The sequence below is a fragment of the Oncorhynchus masou genome, chromosome 29 (assembly GCF_036934945.1).
Source record: "Oncorhynchus masou masou isolate Uvic2021 chromosome 29, UVic_Omas_1.1, whole genome shotgun sequence".
Classification (NCBI taxonomy): Eukaryota; Metazoa; Chordata; class Actinopteri; order Salmoniformes; family Salmonidae; genus Oncorhynchus; species Oncorhynchus masou.
In genome coordinates, this window is record NC_088240.1 from 37965753 (window position 1) to 37987725 (window position 21973).

Sequence of the window (21973 nt, forward strand, 5' to 3'; positions counted from 1 at the left end):
GACAGCCCGCTTGGAGTTTTGCCAAATGGCACCTAAAGACACTGCCAAAAGGTGCTTCAACAAAGTACTGATTAAAAGGTCTGAATACATATGTAAATGTGATATTTCAGTTATTTTATTTAAATTAGCCTGTTTTTGCTTCATCATTATGGGGTATTGTGTGTAGATTTGAGGGGGGAAAAAACGATTTAATATATTTTAGAATAAGGCTGTAATGTAACAAAATGTTAAAAATTGGGGTCTGAGTACTTTCTGAAAGCACTATAAGTCATAAAACGTTTGGAGTAGCTCTTCAATCCATTCAATTCTAGTTAAGACATGTTGTTAGACCTACACATTTTTGGAGGGCAATTTTTCTGCAATCTAATGTAGTCTTTGGGTCAGGTACATTTTTCATGTTTCAAACATTTTAAATATGTATGGGTTCACTCCTGGGGTGATTGCGAAAATAACAAAGCTCAACATATGACAAATAGATCGCCATCTGTTTATGCATTAGCTGCCAAGTTTATTTCATTAAATACTGATCAGTAACTTTTGTTTTACACAACGATTTTGGAATGATCACCTAACGAAGTGTCTTCTAAATGCGTTTTGTCCATTATTATCTATGCTTAGTGTGGTCTACTGGTACCAAGACGAGTGTAGGATAGGCAGACGTTGATGCTCTACAAAGGAACTACTTTTGAATATATCTTGGCTCAGCACAGAAGCCTATTTGCTTTCATGAAAACATTTTCAAGAGGATTCAGATGTCATTAACTTCCACTTATCAACGTTAAGATATCTAGTTAGTCTAAGTATACGTGTGGGGGCTGCTGAGGGGAGGACGGCTCATAATAATGGCTGGAAGAGAGTCAATGAAATGGTATCATACACATCAAAGACGTGGTTTCCATGTGGTTGATCCACTCCACTGACTCCATTCCAGCCATTATTATGAGCCATCCTCCCCCCAGCAGCCTCCACTGTTGTACATTGACTTGCAAAGTGATCAGGGTTAACACATTTGATCAAGGCTATTCTTTATTGGATTGAACATCTACTTAATCTATCCTATACAATGTATTGATGTCTGAGGGTGGAGTGCAAAGCACTTTTTTCTTAAATTCTATTCACCTCTTCTGTCCCCCTTTCTATTTGATTGGTTTGTATTTTTGAAATCTAGGTCCTCATGTCACCTGGGAAATGTCACTAAACTCTCTTCCAGTGAGGCTGGCTGATCTCAAGAACATCAACAAATCCTGTTAAGGCTATCTTGGTATTTTTAGATTAGAATTAACACATCAAATATGTCTGTCTATAGAGTAGAAGTTAACTTTAACTTATGTGCTAATTCGTGCAGGGCTACTGTCCCTAAAGGAGGGAACCAGTTTAAATGCTGCATGGTAAGTAATTGCTCCATTTTCCATATTAAATCATTACTGTATTCACTCTTATTCCTATAAAAGAATCCAGTCATTGCATTACAATATGTTGTAGTGTTAAATCATCAAATAATATGATTGCCATTGTTTGGATTGTGTGGAAACATTTGGCTGTATTAGCACAATTTACCATATACATTTTACTCCGATCTCAGTGATTAGTCAACTCTGAAGTAATATTCTCTATTTACTAAGTGTTATGGTGTGTTCTTCACAGAGAAGATGAGCTCTCCTTACCTGTGCAAACACCACCAGTGTTGGGGTTCTCCTGCAAAACGGCACTCATCATTTTCAGTGTACTTTTCCATCCTCAGTAGGCAAACACTGTTTTCTGAGAGGCTGCATAGTCTGGCCGCTACAGAATGACCGAGAGAATGGGACAAAAATCCAAGCAAGCTGGTCCTGGGGCTCTGTTCACAAACACAAACAGAGCCCCAGGACAGCAACACAATTAGACCCAACCAAAATCATGAGAAAACAAAAAGATAATTACTTGACACATTTGGCCCGAAACAGAGTACACAGTGGCAGAATACGAGAGAGAGAAGTTGCATTAGAGAAACTAGTTTGGCTTCTCTGCAAGGCAGCACAGTTCCTCAGTGAGGTAATATAGTGCCATGCATGTACCTTTTTGAGTTTCTTTACAGGTCAGCTATTCTGGAACAATGTTACACAATCGAATTATGACACATACATCACTGTTCTGCAGTTGTAATATCGCTAAGATGTATTTATTTAACTAGGCAAATCAGTTAAGAACAAATTCTTATTCACAATGACAGCCAAACCCTCCCCTAACTCGGACGGGACGATGCTGGGCCAATTGTGTGCCGCCCTATGGGACTCCCAATCACGGCTGGTTGTGATACAGCCCAGGATCGAACTCAGGTCTGTAGTGATGCCTCTGGCACTGCGATGCAGTGCCTTAGACCTCTGTGTCATTCGGGAGGCAAAATAAACCAAGTTAAGGTTGGTCGTAAGGTATCTGCGTTGCATCATGCCAAGCCTATTTCACACAAGCTCTTAGACTGTTCACCAAAATCACACCCACTTGTTGGAACATCAAATAGCCATATTGCAAAACTATCACTATCAGATAGAGCAGCTGCTGAAGATGAATACAGTAGCTACCTGAGATAGGTTTTGTTTGAGGACATTTTAAATGTTCTTCTTTCATATGCGGCAGAGCGGTGGGTGAGTTTCTCAAGGAAATCTATTCCTCAAATATTTCATGTGTCTGCGCAACCACGCACTCAAGAAGGGATGGGGGTTTGTCGTCCTGGAATGTTTTGGTGTGCGCGCCCCCGATTGTGTCTGATCGTGTGGCGCGCCAGAGGGCGAGGGTACGTACGCGCGGAAGCGCGATTTGTCTGTATCTGGAGTACAAGGAAGGAGGAAAACTGGAAAGGGGAGTGATGGCGGTAACGAAATGACAAGTTCGGGAGTATAAATTACACAAGAGTTGCATTATGAGGAGCCTTCAGCACCTAGGATGAAGAAACAAGTATCGTAAGAGGTAAAATACAACGGAAGTTAATTTGCGTGCGGTAAAGCTCTGAAATGTTTCGCTCACAGTTTACTTGTAATTGGTAACATGAAACTGATCACCACAAAAGACGTTTGGTATCTAACGTGTTTTGCACAGTTAGCTTATTTTTGTGTTTCATCTTTAGCTGACTTTTATTGTCAGTGTTTGACCGGCTACGAATTATCATAGGCTCTTAAAAGCCCACTCACGTTCAATGATTAAAGAAGTTGGTCTACGACAATGTAGTGGTGAGGGAAAAGTAATTTGCTTTGAAGCCGCCGGAAGAATGCGATTGCAAGGTATATAGGAAGTTGCTTTGGATAGGCTCGAATAGTACTAACAGCTAGGTTTTGAATGTGTATTTTCCTCTTGTCTCTGTAGATGACCACCACATTACGCATGATTTAGACTCCCTGACCAAGACGCCGAATAATCTGAGGGATCCATGGCACTGGTCGACTGAGAACAACAATAGGGGAACAAGAAACAGTCAGAAGTTTAACTTCTATCGCCTCTTCCCAAGATACTCCCAGTAAATATTTGAAAATGATAAAAGCCGAGAGCAAAGGAGAAAGGGCGCTGAGGAGTGCGTCCCCGCATAGAAATGCTTACAAGTCGGACTTCCACGCTATTAAGTGTACTTTTGATGGGACGAAATCGGACGGTGCTGCAAAGTCATATGCAAATGGCTCTAACGACACACAGGAGGATACGAGGGGGAGGCATTTAGGCAATCGGATAAACAAGATAAAGAATATTTTCCTCCAGATGGATGGCCAGCAACAAGAGATTCAAGAGGTGAAAACAACGTTGAAAGCTGATTTGTCCCTGGTCTCTCCACCAAATATGCCATTTGCAGTCACCACACACAAAACAAGTTTGAGCTGTGCCACTAGCCCAGAATCTCCAAGTCTAGACAAAACCCCCAAGGGAGAAGATGTCGAAGTTGACAAAACAGCTTTGGCAGAGAAGTTCTCTTCGACCAGGAAACTCTTTGAGAGGACTATCAAAGAACAACCCGCAGCGGAGAAGTCTCCCAACAGAGTTGTAAGCCGGGTGCCCCTGGGCAGTGTGTCTGATGGGGGGAAAAGTACCAGGAGATTGTCAGGGTCCACTGAAACTAGCAACATCAAAACAGAGCCTGGTCCCACTCCAGTGACGAGAAGCCAGCCAGATGAGAGGAGCGATACTGAGGAGACTAAACATGTGTCCAGGGTGTCCCTGAAAGCTGGACCCATGTCCAGGCAGCTAGACAACTTCATTGTGGACAGTGACAATGAGGCAAAAGCCACAGAGATGTTGTCTAAAGTATGCAGTCTCTCAGATCGCTCAATGCCTACATCTCCGACAAGGGACAGTTTTAACAAATCCACCATTCCAACTAATGATGCAACTAACAAACCTACCTCCATAGTTACCGGTGTCATTCTCAAACCATCTTCCCCATTCAATAACACTACTCACAAAACATTCCCAACAACAGCCAATGCCACTCCAAAGCCCATCTCCCCAGAGCCCGTATCCCCAGGTGGCCAAAGCGCTTACAAGCGCTCCCCCTCAACCAGTGACGGTTTCAGTAGACCATCTGTGGGTAGCGATGGAGTAAAACCCTCCAGTCCACCCCCAGGGATCAAAAACAGCCTACTGTGTTTGCCAATAGCTTTTACAGTAGCAACAGGGCCAAAACCTCCAGTGCCAAGAGTGATGGGCACATGGCACGGAGTCCCACCAGGGAAAAGCCACCTACCCAGTCCTCGTCTCTCCCTGGCACGGTCCGGGCTGAGCTCGTAGTGGTACAGAATGAGTCATCAGAGAGCGAGGAGAACGAAGAGGAGAATATTGAAGACGATGTTTTTGAGGAAGTGCATGTTCAACCCCCAAAAGAGATCAAAGTTGAGCTAAAAGAATCGCCACCAAAGGCAATCAGTCAGAAGGATGACCACCGTCAGCTGATCTCAGAGAAAGATGACGGCAAGGAGACAGAGATTACACTGGAGAAGGAAGAAGGAAGTCGATTTGAGGAGTCACGGCATGAATTGAAAGAGGAGTGGAGAGAAGACACGAATCCTGTAAATCAAACCGTGGATTACGAGGAGGAAAATGCTGAGGAGGAACAGGACAGAAGGGGCAAGATTTCCCCAGTGGCATATGGTAGAGAGAACACAGCATTTGTGGATGATGGGGATACTGACCAGACCCTCGAAGAGGAGGATGAAGAGCAGTTCTGTGAGGAGGAGTATGAGGAGGCCCCTGGGCTTTCAGATGATGAGGAGGAACCGGAACCACTGAGGAAGATCAAGTTTTCAACGTCACCGATACGGGTAAGCATTGAGAAGAGGGAATGTTACATTGATAATCTGAAGTGAAGTTGATGTTAATTGCTTTCATTTTGGGGTCTTAGAGAATGTGAGCCTTACTATATGGTTTCTATTCATGGTAGTTAGCTAGCTTTTGTCTGGCCTAAAAGTTCTGAGAGAGGTCAATTGTACATGTGGTAATATACTGGACAGCTGGCACCCTTTTGGATCAAATTTATTAACCAATGAAGTCTGCTTTCGCTCAGGTTGTTGACTTATTTGTGGAGGGCATTCTTTGGTGCCTTGATTGACAGATCACACATAGGAAATGAGTGTCTTTGTTACACATGATGATGTTATGGCTGCTGTAGCACTGTATCAGGTGAAGCGTGTCATGGATGAGAACCCAAGCTATGGGGTGTTTAAGCTTCTGTAATTACTGAGGCATTGCCTAAAGCTGGTGTGTCTGAGGGTCACATATTTCTCTTGTTAACAATGTCGTGGATCTAGGCTAGTAGTAGTGGAGACATTTCCAAATATTAGTCCAGAATGCTCCACGCTGTATTTATGGAAACATTGTTGACATTACGTAAGGGGTCTGTGTGAACCCCAGCTGAATGAGGACAGTCGGGAGGGAACTGGAGTGACATGGTGGAACCCTGACTTAACTGTACTGTACAGTATAAACAACCTCATCATGGCTCTTTCAGTGACTTGTTGATGGCTGGTTGGAGGCCTACTCTTTGGGAATGATGATTTCCATTCACTGTGAATCAGCCTTTGAACATTAGGGTTGGGCAGTATTCAGACTTTCATACTGTTTCTGTACCATATATATAAAAAAATATATATATATATATGTATCTCTATAGTACCAGTCAAAAGTTTGGACACCTACTCATTCAAGGGTTTTTCTTTATTTTTATACATTGTAGAATAATAGTGAAGACATCAACACTATGAAATAACACATATGGAAGCATGTAGTAACCAAAAACGTGTTAAACAAATCAAAATATATTTTATATTCTTCAAAGTAGCCACCCTTTGCCTTGATAACAACTTTGCACATTCTCTCAACCAGCTTCACCTGGAATGCTTTTCCAACAGTCTTGAAGGAGTTCCCGCATATGCTGAGCACTTGTTGGCTTATTTTCCTTCACTCTGTGGTCCAAATCATCACAAACCATCTCAATTGGGTTGAGGTCATGTGATTGGAGGCCAGGTCATCTGATAGAGCAATCCATCACTCCTTCTTGGTCAAATAGCCCTTACACAGCCTGGAGGTGTGTTGGGTCATTGTCCAGTTGAAAAACAAATGACTCCACTAAGCGCAAACCAGATGGGATGGCGTTTCGCTGCAGAATGCTGTGGTAGCCATGCTGGTTAAGTGTGCCTTGAATTTTAAATACCTCACAGACAGTGTCACCAGCAAAGCAACCCCACACCATCACACCTCCTCCTCCATGCTTCACGGTGGGAATCACACATGTAGAGATCATCCTGCGTCTCACAAAGACACGGCGGCTGGAATTTTTTTTCTCCCAAATTTGGACTCATCAGACCAAAGGACAGATTTCCACCGGTCTAATGTCCATTGCTCATGTTTCTTGGCCCAAGCAAGTCTCTTCTTATTGATGTTCTTTAGTAGTGGTTTCTTTGCAGCAGTTCGACCATGAAAGCTTGATTCACGCAGGCTCTGCTGAACAGTTGATGTTGAGATGTGTCTGTTACTTGAACTCTGAAGCATTTATTTGGGCTGAAATTAACTTATCCTCTGCAGCAGAGGTAACTCTGTGTCTTCCTTTCCTGTGGTGGTCCTCATGAGAGCCAGTTTCGTCATAGCACTTGATGGTTTTTGCGACTGCACTTGAATAAACTTTCAAAGGTCTTGAAATTGACTGACCTCATGTCTTAAAGTAATGATGGACTGTAGTTTCTCTTTGCTTATTTGAGCTGTTCTTGCCATAATAAGGACTTGGTCTTTTACCAAATAGGTGCTGGTGCGCGATGAGACAAGGACATCCCTACCGACGCTAGGCCAATTGTGCGTCGCCCCACGGACCTCCCGGTCACGGCTGGTTACGACAGAGCCTGGGCGCGAACCCAGGGACTCTGATGGCACAACTAGCGCTGCAGTACAGCGCCCTTAACCACTGCGCCACCCGGGAGGCCCTAGAACATGTAAGGACTCTTGACCAACAAGATGTGTAGATGTTAATTCAACTTGTATGATCTAATTTTACTTACCGGTGCCAAGTCATTTCATGATAATAGTGGGGATAGTAAAACCAAGAATTCCCTATTCACTCTACTTTTTACGTGCGGAACTTAAATCCTTTTGGGAACAAACACATTCCTGCCCTCAGAACTCGCTCCTATCTATTGTGTTAATGATGCACCTGGTCAATATGCTCAGTTCACTGCTGGTGAGTGACTTGGAGATGGTAAGCTAGAGGGTATTCTTATCTGTGCATGGCATTCTCCTTTACCACTGGCACTCATGGGAATGTAGGGCTGGGCGATATCAAGTTAATTTGAATTTCTGTTCATTCCAAATGCCTGTATCGCAGAATAGTATGTACGCTTGTACTCACGTTGTCTTTTCGGTCTTGTTCGCTCCTTCTGTGCTGTGCACCTTCCCATTTACACCAGAGATCTGTATATAATGACGAGATGCCCCATGTCTCCGCCCTAACAATGGGAGTCGTTGTCCCAAAGGCGGGAAGGCAGGTGACAATCTTAGGTTCAAAATAAGAGCATAGAAATGCATTGGGCTTATTTTGGACAGATTTTGGCGAGACTGAAACCTCTTGCTTCGCCTCTTTCACCCAAGCCTCTTCTCCTACCACTCACAACAACAACAGATGGGATATCCCATCTTCCTCTCTGACAAACTATTTCAACTTGCTATTTGGATTTGAGGTTTGGTCCAACAGAATGGGTCACTACTGAAACAGATGTACCAATGAACATTCTGGAAAATGAATGCTCAGTTAGTCGCGCGCGCATTATGGTACCACGTATCGCTAGCAGATTTTTAGTCAAATAAAGATTGTTATACTAGCTGTGTAGTCTGTGTTTTATAAATGTGCAATAAGCTTAAAACAATTTATGTCATGAATTGGCAACTTGTTCTCATTCTTTAGAAACAAGGCAGGCCACTTGATTTCAACATTTGAACAAACTGGAAAGGCAGAAGGTTGTGTTCATAACAATATAACTGTTAACCAAATTAGCCAAAGTTGAAATACACTGCTCAAAAAAATAAAGGGAAGTGGAAATTATAAGCAATTAGCAAGACACCCCCAATAAAGGAATGGTTCTGCAGGTGGTGACCACAGACCACTTCTCAGTTCCTATGCTTCCTGGCTGATGTTTTCGTCACTTTTGAATGCTGGCAATGCTTTCACTCTAGTGGTAGCATGAGACGGAGTCTACAACCCACACAAGTGGCTCAGGTAGTGCAGCTCATCCAGGATGGCACATCAATGCGAGCTGTGGCAAGGTTTGCTGTGTCTGTCAGCGTAGTGTCCAGAGCATGGAGGCTCTACCAGGAGACAGGCCAGTACATCAGGAGACGTGGAGGAGGCCGTAGGAGGGCAACAACCCAGCAGCATTGCCTTTGTGCAAGGAGAAGCAGGAGGAGCACTGCCAGAGCCCTGCAAAATGATCTCCAACAGGCCACAAATGTGCATGTGTCTGCTCAAACGGTCAGAAACAGACTCCATGAGGGTGGTATGAGGGCCCGACGTCCACAGGTGGGGGTTGTGCTCACAGCCCAACACCGTGCAGGACATTTGGCATTTGCCAGAGAACACCAAGATTGGCAAATTCGCCACTGGCGCCCTGTGCTCTTCACAGATGAAAGCAGGTTCACACTGAGCACGTGACAGACGTGACAGAGTCTGGAGATGCCATGGAGAACGTTCTGCTGCCTGCAACATCCTCCAGCATGACCGGTTTGGCGGTGGGTCAGTCATGGTGCAGGGTGGCATTTCTTTGGGAGGCCCCACAGCCCTCCATGTGCTCACCAGATGTAGCCTGACTGCCATTAGGTACCGAGATGAGATCCTCAGACCCCTTGTGAGACCATATGCTGGTGAGCAGTGTATAAATATTAGCTGGCTACTCACTAGCACGTGGACTTGTTTATGAGAATGGTGTTAATTTTCTATAATGCCTGCTCCATTATTAGTGAATGGTAAAATTTCGAATAAAAAGGGTATTTTTTTATAGACCAACCTGAAAGCCTGTTCAGTGATTATTTGGGGGAAAAAAGCGGATATAACTATTTTGATAAATAATGACATTATTAGTGGGTCTTATGGTTGTGGAATGCGTACACTACCGTTCAAAAGTTTGGGGTCACTTAGAAATGTACTTGTTTTTGAAAGAAAAGCACTTTTTTTCCCTCCATCCCTCCAAAATTGATCTGAAATATAGTGTAAATGTTGTTAATGTTGTAAATGACTATTGCAGCTGGAAACGGCTGATTTCTAATGGAGTATATACAGGGGCATATAGAGGCCCATTATCAGCAACCATCACTCCTGTGTTCCAATGACACATTGTGTCAGCTAATCCAAGTACTATTTAATGAAGCTGCCAATTGAGGACTTGTGAGGTGTCTGTTTCTCAAACTAGACACTAATGTACTTGTCTTCTTGCTCAGTTGTGCACTGGGGCCTCCCACTATTTCTATTCTGAGCCAGTTGTTTTGTGAAGGGAGTAGTACACAGTGTTGTACGAGATCTTCAATTTCTTGGCAATTTCTCACATGGAATAGCCTTCATTTCTCAGAACAAGAATAGACTGACTAGTTTCAGAAGAAAGTTATTTGTTTCTGGCCATTTTGAGCCTGTAATCGAACCCCCAAACATTTGAACGTAGTGTACGTTCAGCCTAATTTCACAAGGTCCGAATTCATTAGATTATTGCTGACTGTTTTTAAATGCAGTGTATTTGACCTTTTAATTGTACAACAAAGCTTATTTAGAGAACGTAAATTGCCCATAGGTTTGAAAATATTGAGATAGGGCTGGGCTATATGGCCTAAAACTAATTTGTGAAAGGCGTCAAAATGAAGTGGGCTGGGCATGGGGGGTGTTGGGTGATATCTCCCATCAACACAGCTTATCAACAATTCTGTCAGATCAGGGGGGAAAAAATCACTTCAGGGCATTCCACAGCCTATATACTGGTCAATGTTTATCCAGGGCCTCGTGTGTTATCTCAGGGTGTGGATGGCCCCAATTGGCCTGACATAGGGTCCTAGGGAGGGGGTCCTGTGAGAGGGGGCCAGTAGCTGACCTGGAGGACGACACAAACAGTGTGCTGCATCTGTCCTAGGGACGACATAGCAGAGATTAGCCTAGCTTTACACTTCACGTCATTGTGTTACAGTAACGGTTCACATATTGATAGAGCTCAGTAACAGTGTGAGTGAAGAGAGATACACAAATGTGTTCAGAAATTCAAGCCATTGCAAACTCCATTATCAAACACTGTTTCAGTGAAGAATGCGTTACTTCTAAACTCCTGTACAAACGATGGATTGATTTATGATCACCAGTCTTTTTGTCCAGGTAACGCATCTCCTTGTAAGGGCGTCTCCTTGTTAGGACGAGGTCGTAAGTGTGACGTGATATCTGTTGGTTGACAGTGTTCTTCCCGTGGTTGTGAAATGGTGGATTCTTCCTTTTGGTCTTGCCCTGGCATGTGCTGCTCATCATTCTTCCCTCCTTGTTTCTCAATTCTAACAGGCTGAAGGTAGATAGCATGTCATGTGTCTGGGACAAAGTGTTTACTAGTTATTAATGAAAGATTGTTTTCCGCAAGCTTTTTTGCACCCTTCATTTTTTTAGCCTTCTATACTCCTTAGGGTGCCATCTGTAAAATGGTGGGTGTCCTATTTTAGATGAGTCATGATTGAACTGCTTCCAGACAGTTTGAAGTGGGCACGGCACTTTAGGTTTTCCTCAAGCATGCACTTCCTGAAAATACTCCACCCTGGAGTATCTCTTAACAACACGAGGATGAGATGTGTCTTCTGCTATGTGTTGACTCGAAAGTGGAATGCTTCCTCTGGTCTTTCCTTTAAACGTCAACGATGATATTACAAGCAGGGATGGCCTCTGTTACAATACTTAACAATTTGTTTCCACAATTGTAGCCTTACTTGCCTAGAGAGTAAAGTTATGTAAGCAGAGTTCTTTCCCTCTCAAACAGGCCTCTCAGGAGAAAAGACACTCTCCTTTTGCAATGGGGGTAATTTCGGTGACAGGTTGGTCCTTGCTGTTGGTGTTTGAATATCGGTTGAAAAAGGGGATTGACTGTTTAATCAATCCCAATTATTACAGTTTGGTCTTTTAATTACAGTTTGGTCTTCAACCGAAGCGTCTTTCCATTTCATTTTCAACACCAGTTTCTCCTCACCTCTAGTGGCACAATACAGAATGATTCTAGTTTACCTCACTAGTATTGCTTGACTAGGGTATTCAGTCGACAATGCCTCAGACAGTGTGCTGGTTTGAGCTGGCCCTGCCTGGAGTGGCATGGTGGGCCACTCTGGAGCCCTGGCCTGCTATCAGAGGAGAGTTGAAGTGCTTTGTGCTACAGCCTGCAGCAGGATTTAGGTCTTTGTGTGCAACCTGAGTCTGTACAGGGGACCTGTCGTCTGAGGAAGAAAGGTCTTCTTTGTCAAGCTGCTGTAGGAGACTTCCATTCTGAACATGTCCCTTGACCGAGGCTCAAAAGACAGTTAGCAGCTGCACATATGGAGAGTTACTGTTTGTTTTTCGCAAATGAATGGATTGTAAATTCGTTGAGACTAATTTTCAGACACCTGTACTCCTATCCCATTAGCTCTGTACTTAATCTGCTTGTTCTGCTTTGATGCATCTTTAAAAATAGAGGTTGTGCATTACTTAAGGAATCTCAACTTAAGTTGATGCTTTGTACCCATCAGAGGCTGAGTATTCCGGGCCTCCCGAGTGGCACAGTGGTCTAAGGCACTGCATCGCAGTGTTGCAGAGTCACTACAGCCTGGGGTCATAACCGTCCGTGACCGGGAATCCCATAGAGCGGCGCACAAATGGCCCTGCGTCGTCCGGGTTAGGGGAGGGTTTGCCCAGGGGTGCTTTACTTGGCTCATCTCGCTCTAGCGACTCCTTGTGTTGGGCCGGGTGCCTGCAGGCTGACCTCGGTCATCAGTTGAACTGTGTAACCAGTAAAATACTGCAATAATGCAATAAATACTGTAATAATGCAATATTTTCTTGTTTTTAAAATGTATGGATAGCCAGGGGCACACTCCAGCGCTCCGAAGTTATTTACAAAAGATGCATTTGTGTTTAGTGAGTCCGCCAGGCCAGAGGCAGTAGGGATGACCAGGTGTTCTCTTGATAAGTGCTTGAATTTGACCATTTTCCTGTCCTGCTGAGCACTCAAAATGTAGTGAGTACTTTTGGGTGTCAGGGAAAATGTATGGAGTAAAAAGTACAATATATTCTTTAGGAATGTAGTGATGTAAAAGTTGTCAAAAATATAAATGGTAAGTAGTTTTTTTGGGTATCTGTACTTTACACCACTGACTCCGACACATTGTTGTAGCTGGTTTCCGGGTTAAGCGAGTGGGTGTTAAGAAGTGTGGCTTGACGGGTCATGTTTCGGAGGACACATGACTCCACCTTCGCCTCTCCCACAGCCAGTTGTGGAGTTGCAGCGACGAGACCAGATCGCAATCACAAAATTGTGGAGAATAAAGGTGTAAAAAAATGACTATCTATAAAAACAACAACAAAGAAGCTGAGTATTCCAACCTGAAGTGCTATAATGGTTATTTGAAGGTTTGGCTTAATTACAAGGTGACAATTGTGTCAAAGTTACGTTGGACCTTTTTTGTTTACTGCCTGCTATACTACCCGGAGACTACACACTGGCTTGTTGACACGTGCACACTGTCATATTTCTGTATGCCAGATAATATAGGGCAGGCCACTTCTGCTCCTTGATTTACTGTAGTCTAAATGTCTGTATTGCTGCAGGTTCCTCAGTCAGTCAATGCATTAATGCAATGGTGGGGGGGAAATATCTTCATGTTAATATTTGGATAACAGATGGGCCTAGATGGGGCGTTGGATACGATATACTGCATTCCCATAGCAGCTGAGTCGGTAGTAGTCTGTTGCTGCAGCAGTCTCAACCTTCTGTACAGGCCTCGTGATAAATGGTCAACATAAACACTGGGGTTATACCATAGTCTTTTCCACACGTTTTATCTTCAAGATATCTCTTTGCGCAATCTATCGTTTTCTGTCATATTGCGTAGCTTTTCTTCTTACTTCAAAGAATAGCTTGGTGATCAATCAAATGAATTTGAATGCATGTTTTGGTGCGCTCCAAATGCCTGTATTGCAATCATCCTTAACATTCTCATCTGTTGCATCAGACTAATTGCTTTTTAAGGTAACTGGTTGTCTGAATTTGGACTCTATCATCTCACAACTGTCCCAGAGTCTGTTTGGAATAGGCTATTTCTTTCTTGACAAGCTGACCAATAGGATAGGTCAACTTTTCTACTATAGGGGATAGTAGGTTGACAAAGGCCAGTGATTTTGCTGTTCGTTACTCGTCTTGCTGGCTGAGAAAAATACAGTTATTCTAACATCTTCAAAGTGCACATCAGAATTCGGTAAGAAGGACCGCACATCGTTCATCCTCGACTTGAATGTTCTGATTATATGAATTACCCTAATCTAAATGTGATTTCTGTCATTCTGAGAACCGTAGGTGGATGCCCTAATCAGGTTACGCAACCTATGCATATGGGTACGGTCAATTTCTCAAATGTCCGGTAAATTAAAATGCTGCTGGTCAAATGTCCGGCGCCATGTTTTCCTAATTGAAACCCAGTCATAGACAGACTTGAAAGCGAGATCGGTGATTATTGCAAAAAAAACAGGTTAAACTAATTTGATCAAATACAATGATTAGTGGGTCTTATGGTTTTGGCTGGCTTATTTAGCCTCAATATAATTTTACAAGCCCTGAATTAATTTGATTATACCTGACTGTATAGCTGACTGAAATGCAGTGTATTGACCTTTTTTTAATTGCGCAACAAAGCTTATTTAGATCTTGAATCGACCATAAAAAGAAAAATGCAATATGATTTTCAGGACATATCTCCCAGCCCTATTTCAAAGGGTTTTTGAAATATTTGATTGTGTCATAGGCAGAGGTAAGGAAAGGGTTAACTCCTCTGTTCTCCGTACAGTTGGAATTGTGTTTTCTAGGTGTGGCCTAATCTGAAGAAAATTATGGAGTGGTGTGACACACAGAGCTATGTTCAAACTGTGAACCACAGGTCTAACAAACAGCACACCCGGCAATCTGTATCTGCTGACATTCACATTCACCTTGACACCAATGCTATGACCACATGTTGTAGAATTATAGTAGAGAGCGGTAACACTCCCCAGTTCCCGGTGTGTTATTATCCTGTTGTAGATACTGTGTCTAGTACCGAGGTAAGTACACTGTAGTTTATCCAGTTAATTCACTGTCCAGAGAGGCTGACTAAACTATTGTACTGTGCTGCTCATTGCTGTTGAAGTCTGGGTAGACATTTGGAGTTGGGAATGAGTTAATCTTCAGAGAAAAGGAAAATGGCACTGAGTATGGATCAACAATATTGTAGTTACTCCACAATACTAACCTAATTGACATTGTGGAAAGAAGGAAAACGTATGTATCCTGTTTGCAACAAGGCACTAAAGTAATACTGCAGTGAATGTGGCAGAGCAATTACCTTTTTGTCCTGAATACAAAGTGCTATGTTTGGGGCAAATCCAATACTATAAGGACAGACGCTGGAGATGAGAAGCAGGTACAGGGAGTGAACATTTAGCCAACGGACAGCGTCTGGACAGGGGAAACATAAACGACAATAATGCTGACACAGGGAACAAACTGAGGATCAGACAGATATATAGGGACAATCAACAAAGTAAGGGAGTCCAGGTGAGTCTAATGAGCGCTGATGCGCGTAATGATGGTGACAGGTGTGCGTTATGAAGGGCAGCCTGGTGCTGGAGAGCGGTAGCAGGCATGACCGTTCCACCTGGGCGAGCCTGACGGGCTGGCTGAAGCGTAGAAGCCCGACGAGCCAGCTGAATCGTGGAGCCCGATGAACTGGCTGAGGCATGACGTGGGTTGGGCGCCTACCGAGCCAACCGAGGCAAATAAACCACTCGGGCCAACTGAGGCACCCCCAGTTCCATCGGCGACGGAACCCGGACCCAACGTCACCAACAAAAATAAAAACATTTAATAACCAACAAACAGAACAGAATACGGACAGGGGAAACTTACGCGACAATGCTGACATGGGGAACAAACTGAGGAGCAGACAGATATAGAGGGGCAATCAATAAAGTAAGGGAGTCCAGGTGAGTCCAATGTGTGCTGATGCACGTAGTGATGGTGACAGGTGTGCGTAATGAAGGGCCGCCTGGCACCCTCGAGCGCTAGAGAGTGAGCGGGAATAGGTGTGACAAATAAAATAAATTACAGAATATGACTATCCATATTTTCAAGCTTAGTGGTGGCTGCATGATGTTATGGGTATGCTTGTAATCATTAAGAACCGGGGAGTTTTTCGGAATTAAATAAAAAATAAATGGATTGGAATGGAGCTAAACACAGGCAAAATCGTAGATGAAAACCTGGTTGCCTACTTTCCACCAGACACTGGGAGATTAATTCACCTTTCAGCAGGACAATGAACTAAAACACAAGGCTAAATCTACACTGGAGTTGCTTACCAAGAAGACAGTGAATGTTTCTGAGGGGCCGAGTTAAATCTTGAAATGACTTAAATCTACTTGAAAATCTATGGCAATATCTGAAAATGGTTGTCTAGCAATGATCAACAACCAATTTGATAGAGCTTGAAATTATTTGAAAATAATAATTGGCAAATGTTGCACAATCCAGCTGTGGAGAGCTCTTACAGATGTACCCAGAAAGACTCACAGACGTAATTGCTGCCGATGGTGCTTCTACCAAGTATTGACTCGGGTGTGACTCCTTATGTAAATTAGATAGATCTGTATTTCATTTGAAATACATTTGCAAAAAGAAATTTAAACATGTTTTCACTTTGTCATTATGGGGTATTGTGTGTAGCTGGTGAGAAAAACATAACTTTCATAAATGTTGTATTCCAGCTGTAACCATATGTAGTAAGTAAAGGGTTATGAATGCGCATCTGAAGGCACTGTACAGTGTCAATGTTTACGATCACTATGTTTGATGTACAGTTACCAGATGACATGTCGTCATACCCTGGGTTGTTATGAACAGAATGAATCTATGACTCAGATTGCCAATTATAATGGACTGTTTTTGGATAGCATAAACAACAACTGGAATTGTGTGATGGCAGGGATGCAGTGCTGTGTTCCAAATAAAACTATGTGTGCTTGCTGTAGTTCCTCAACGGCACAGCTAGGAGAGCTCAAAAAACACCTTATAGTTGAAGACTCTTCTTTGAGTCATAAAAGTGCATTGAGATTACTGTGCACACTTTGAAAAGGTGTGTGGCCACTTGGAGACACCAGTTTGAACTCATTCAAGCCTTGTCATTTTTTGTCTTAATGTTGCACCGACCCCACATTTTCCAGGAATGTTCTCATGATTTTACTCAATGTATCCAGTATATTTTCTGACTTATCAACAAATGCGGCGAAAAGTATAGTAAATGTACAATTCTCAAATCAACAGTGTAATGTTTGGATCCAGTCTTCTGTCAGGTGAACTGTCCCCAAACAATTTGATTTGTTGGTTCTAAGCATTAAACTTTCAAGTAGTTCTTTGTTGACTGTTGCTGGGTGCTATCGTCCTCCATCCTCACCGGCCTGTACCCCACCTGCCCTAAGAGCTCTCCTAGCCCCTTACACTGTCTGAATTTGTCCTGCTCGGTGACCTTACCTGGGACATGCTTAAAACACCTGACCAAGTCCTAAAGAAATGGGGCTCCCTAAATCTTTCTCAGATTATTACCAATCCCACAAGGTATGACTCCAAATACCCAGAAAAGGGTAACACTCTCCTCGATGTTATCCTCACAAATAATTCTGATAGGTATCACTCCAGTGGTTTCTCTAATGACCTTAGTGATCACTATTTAACAGCCGGTGTTTGTAATGACTGCTCAGTGAAACAACCTGTCCTGATTTGTCATTGACACTTGCTAAAAAACTTAATGAACTGGCCTCTGTAAAATGGTAAAGAATCAGCTTGAAGACTGTCGTCTGTCGAAGACGCTTGGATCTTCTTTTTTTAATATTTTCAGTGGTATTATTAACAAATACGCCCCATAAAGAAAATTAGAATTAAAAACAGGTTCAGCCCCTGGTTCGACCGTGATCTTGCAGAGTTACTCCACCTCAACAATTGCATTTGGCGAAAATGCTCAGGCAATTGAGAAATGAGTGCACTCAGGCTATCCGGAAGGCCAAAGTTAGTTACTTTAACCTCTCTGGGATATGTGGGACGGGAGCGTCCCACCTCGCCAACAGCCAGTGAAATTGCAGGGCGCCAAATTCAAAACAACAGAAATCCCATAATTAATATTCCTCTAACATACCAGTACTTTACACCATTTTAAAGATAAACGTCTTGTAAATCCAGCCACAGTGTCTGATTTCAAATAGGCTTTACGGTGAAAGCACACCAAAAGTTAGGTCAGCACCTAGTTACAGAACCATATTGCCATTTTCAAGCCAAGGAGAGGGCTCACAAATATCAGAAATAGCGATTTAAATGAATCACTAACCTTTTGATGATCTTCATCAGATGGCACTCACAGGACTTCATGTTACACAATACATGTGTTTAGTTCGATAATGTTCATCTTTATGTCCAAAAACCTAATTTGAAATTGGTGTGTTATGATCAGAAATGCATTGTCTCAAACAAACATCTGCTGAAAGTGCAGAGAGCCACATCAAATTACAGAAATATTCATAATAAACATTGATAAAAGATACAAGTGTTATACATTGAAATAACTTTAACTTCTCCTTAATGCAACCGCTATGTCAGATTTCAAAATGGTTTTACGGCAAAAGCACACCTTGCTATTATGTTTGGTCAGCGCTAGTCACAGAAAAACATCCAGCCATTTCCCAAAGAAGGAGAGGTGTCAGAAATAGCGTTATTCACTTACCTATATTCACTTACCTTTTGTTGATCTTGATCGAAATGCACTCCCAGGAATCCCAGTTCCACAATAAATGTTTGTTTTGTTTGAAAAAGTCCATAATTTGTCCAAATACCTCCTTTTTGTTAGCGCGTTTAAACCAGTAATCCAAATGCATAATGTGCGATCACTTGTTCAGATGAAATATCAAAAAGGTTCTATTACAGTTCGTAGAAACATGTCAAGGGATGTATAGAATCAATCTTTAGGATGTTTTTAACATAAATCTTCAATTATGTTCCAACCGGAGAATTCCTTTGTCTTTAGAAATGCAATGGAACGCAGCAACCTTTCACGGGAGCCGCGGGATCAGCTCACGGTACTCTGCCAGACACCTGGTTGAAACAGCTCTCATCCGCCCCCACTTCACAGTAGAAGCCTCAAACAAGGTTCTAAAGACTGTTGGCATCTAGTGGAAGCCGTAAGAAGTGCAATATGATCCCATAGACACTGTATATTTGATAGGCAATGACTTGGAAAAACTATAAACCTCAGACTTCCCATTTCCTGGTTGGAGTTTCTTCTCGGGTTTTTGCCTGCCATATGAGTTCTGTAATACTCACAGACATCATCAAACAGTTTTAGAAACTTCAGAGTGTTTTCTATCCAAATCTACTAATTATATGCTTTTGGGCCTGAGTAGCAGGCAGTTTACTCTGGGCACCTTTTTTTATCCAAGCTACTCAATACTGCCCCCCCCCAGTCCCAAAGAAGTTAAGGAGCAGTGCTCTCTCTGTGGGTCCTAACCCCAAGAAGTTCTGGAAAACAGTTAAAGGCCTGGAGAATAAACTTTCCTCCTCACAGCTGCCCATGCCCCTTAATGTTGATGACGTGGTTGTTACTGACAAGCACATGGCTGAGCTCTTTAATCACCACTTCCATTAAGTCAGGATTCCTATTTGGCTCAGCTATGCCTCCTTGCACGTCCAACAGTTAATCTCCCACCCCTTCAAATGCAACTATCAACACTTCTCCCTCTTTTTCCCCTGCCCCGCTACAAAGTTTCTCCCTGCAGGCAGTCACTGAGTCCGAGGTGCTAAAGGAGCTCCTTAACCTCTTGAAACTAACGTGCCCAAAGTAAACGGGCTATTTTTCAGGACCAGATAATAGAATATGCATATAATTGACAGCTTAGGATAGAAAACACTCTAAAGTTTCCAAAACTGTAAAAATATTGTCTGTGAGTATAACAGAACTGATATTGCAGGCGAAAGCCTGAGAAATCCAATCAGGAAGTGACTCTTGTTTAGAAACCTCTGCGTTCCTATGCGTCCCAATTGAGCAGTGAAAGGGATATCAACCAGATTCCTTTTTCTATGGCTTTCCTAATGTGTCTAGTGTCACAAGACATAGTTTCAGGCTTTTATTTTGAAAAATGAGCGTGAGCGACAACATTGCGTCAGTGGTCAGCTGGTGGCTCTCAGAGTGATATGTGCGTAATAGACAAATGCGGCCATTGTTTCTCTCGCTCCTACTAAGAAGCCAACTGACCCGGTTGATATACACTGCTCAAAAAAATAAAGGGAACACTTAAACAACACAATGTAACTCCAAGTCAATCACACTTCTGTGAAATCAAACTGTCCACTTAGGAAGCAACACTGATTGACAGTTCGAACTACTAATTTTGAAAATTACTCTCCAGAAATAAGTCTCTCACTGTTGCCGCCTGCTACCAACCCCCCTCAGCTCCCAGCTGTGCCCTGGACACCATTTGTGAATTGATCGCCCCCCATCTAGCTTCAGAGTTTGTTCTTTTAGGTGACCTAAACTGGGATATGCTTAACACCCCGGCAGTCCTACAATCTAAGCTAGATGCCCTCAATCTCACACAAATCATCAAGGAACCCACCAGGTACAACCCTAACTCTGTAAACAAGGGCACCCTCATAGACGTCATCCTGACCAACTGGCCCTCCAAATACACCTCCGCTGTCTTCAACCAGGATCTCAGCGATCACTGCCTCATTGCCTGTATCCGCTACGGAGCCGCAGTCAAACGACCACCCCTCATCACTGTCAAACGCTCCCTAAAACACTTCTGTGAGTAGGCCTTTCTAATCGACCTGGCCCGGGTATCCTGGAAGGACATTGACCTCATCCCCTCAGTTGAGGATGCCTGGTCATTCTTTAAAAGTAAATTCCTCACCATTTTAGATAAGCATGCTCTGTTCAAAAAATGCAAACTAAGAACAGATACAGCCCTTGGTTCACTCCAGACCTGACTGCCCTCGACCAGCACAAAAACATCCTGTGGCGGACTGCAATAGCATCGAATAGTCCCCACGATATGCAACTGTTCAGGGAAGTCAGGAACCAATACACGCAGTCAGTCAGGAAAGCTAAGGCCAGCTTCTTCAGGCAGAAGTTTGCATCCTGTAGCTCCAACTCCAAAAAGTTCTGGGACACTGTGAAGTCCATGGAGAACAAGAGCACCTCCTCCCAGCTGCCCACTGCACTGAGGCTAGGTAACACGTTCACCACCGATAAATCCATGATTATCGAAAACTTCAACAAGCATTTCTCAACGGCTGGCCATGCCTTCCGCCTGGCTACTCCAACCTCGGCCAACAGCTCCGCCGCAGTCCCTCGCCCAAGCCCCTCCAGGTTCTCCTTTACCCAAATCCAGATAGCAGATGTTCTGAAAGAGCTGCAAAACCTGGACCCATACAAATCAGCTGGGTTTGACAATCTGGACCCTCTATTTCTGAAACTATCCGCAGCCATTGTCGCAACCCCTATTACCAGCCTGTTCAACCTCTCTTTCATATCGTCTGAGATCCCCAAGGATTGGAAAGCTGCCGCAGTCATCCCCCTCTTCAAAGGGGGAGACACCCTGGACCCAAACTGTTACAGACCTATATCCATCCTGCCCTGCCTATCTAAGGTCTTCGAAAGCCAAGTCAACAAACAGGTCACTGACCATCTTGAATCCCACCGTACCTTCTCCGCTGTGCAATCTGGTTTCCGAGCCGGTCACGGGTGCACCTCAGCCACACTCAAGGTACTAAACGATATCATAACCGCCATCGATAAAAGACAGTACTGTGCAGCCGTCTTCATCGACCTTGCCAAGGCTTTCGACTCTGTCAATCACCAATTCTTATCGGCAGACTCAGTAGCCTCGGTTTTTCGGATGACTGCCTTGTCTGGTTCACCAATTACTTTGCAGACAGAGTTCAGTGTGTCAAATCAGAGGGCATGCTGTCCGGTCCTTTGGCAGTCTATGGGGGTGCCACAGGGTTCAATTCTCGGGCCGACTCTTTTCTCTGTATGTTGTGCAACAATGAGCAACAATGATGTTGCTCTTGCTGCGGGCGATTCCCTGATCCACCGCTACGCAGACGACACCATTCTATATACTTCCGGCCTGTCCTTGGACACTGTGCTATCTAACCTCCAAACGAGCTTCAATGCGATACAACACTCTTTCCGTGGCCTCCAACTGCTC

General features: G+C 43.4%; 1 protein-coding gene across 1 annotated transcript in view; it reads left to right on the top strand.

Moving 5' to 3' along the window:
- The first annotated feature begins 2744 nt into the window (after positions 1-2744).
- Positions 2745-21973, top strand: part of LOC135519535 (neurabin-1-like) — a 50907-nt gene continuing 31678 nt past the window's right edge. Inside the window, 3 exon segments of the mRNA XM_064944765.1 lie at positions 2745-2943; positions 3337-4573; positions 4576-5276. Of these exon segments, the coding sequence (XP_064800837.1) occupies positions 3502-4573; positions 4576-5276 (1773 nt within the window). The 5' untranslated portion in view covers positions 2745-2943; positions 3337-3501.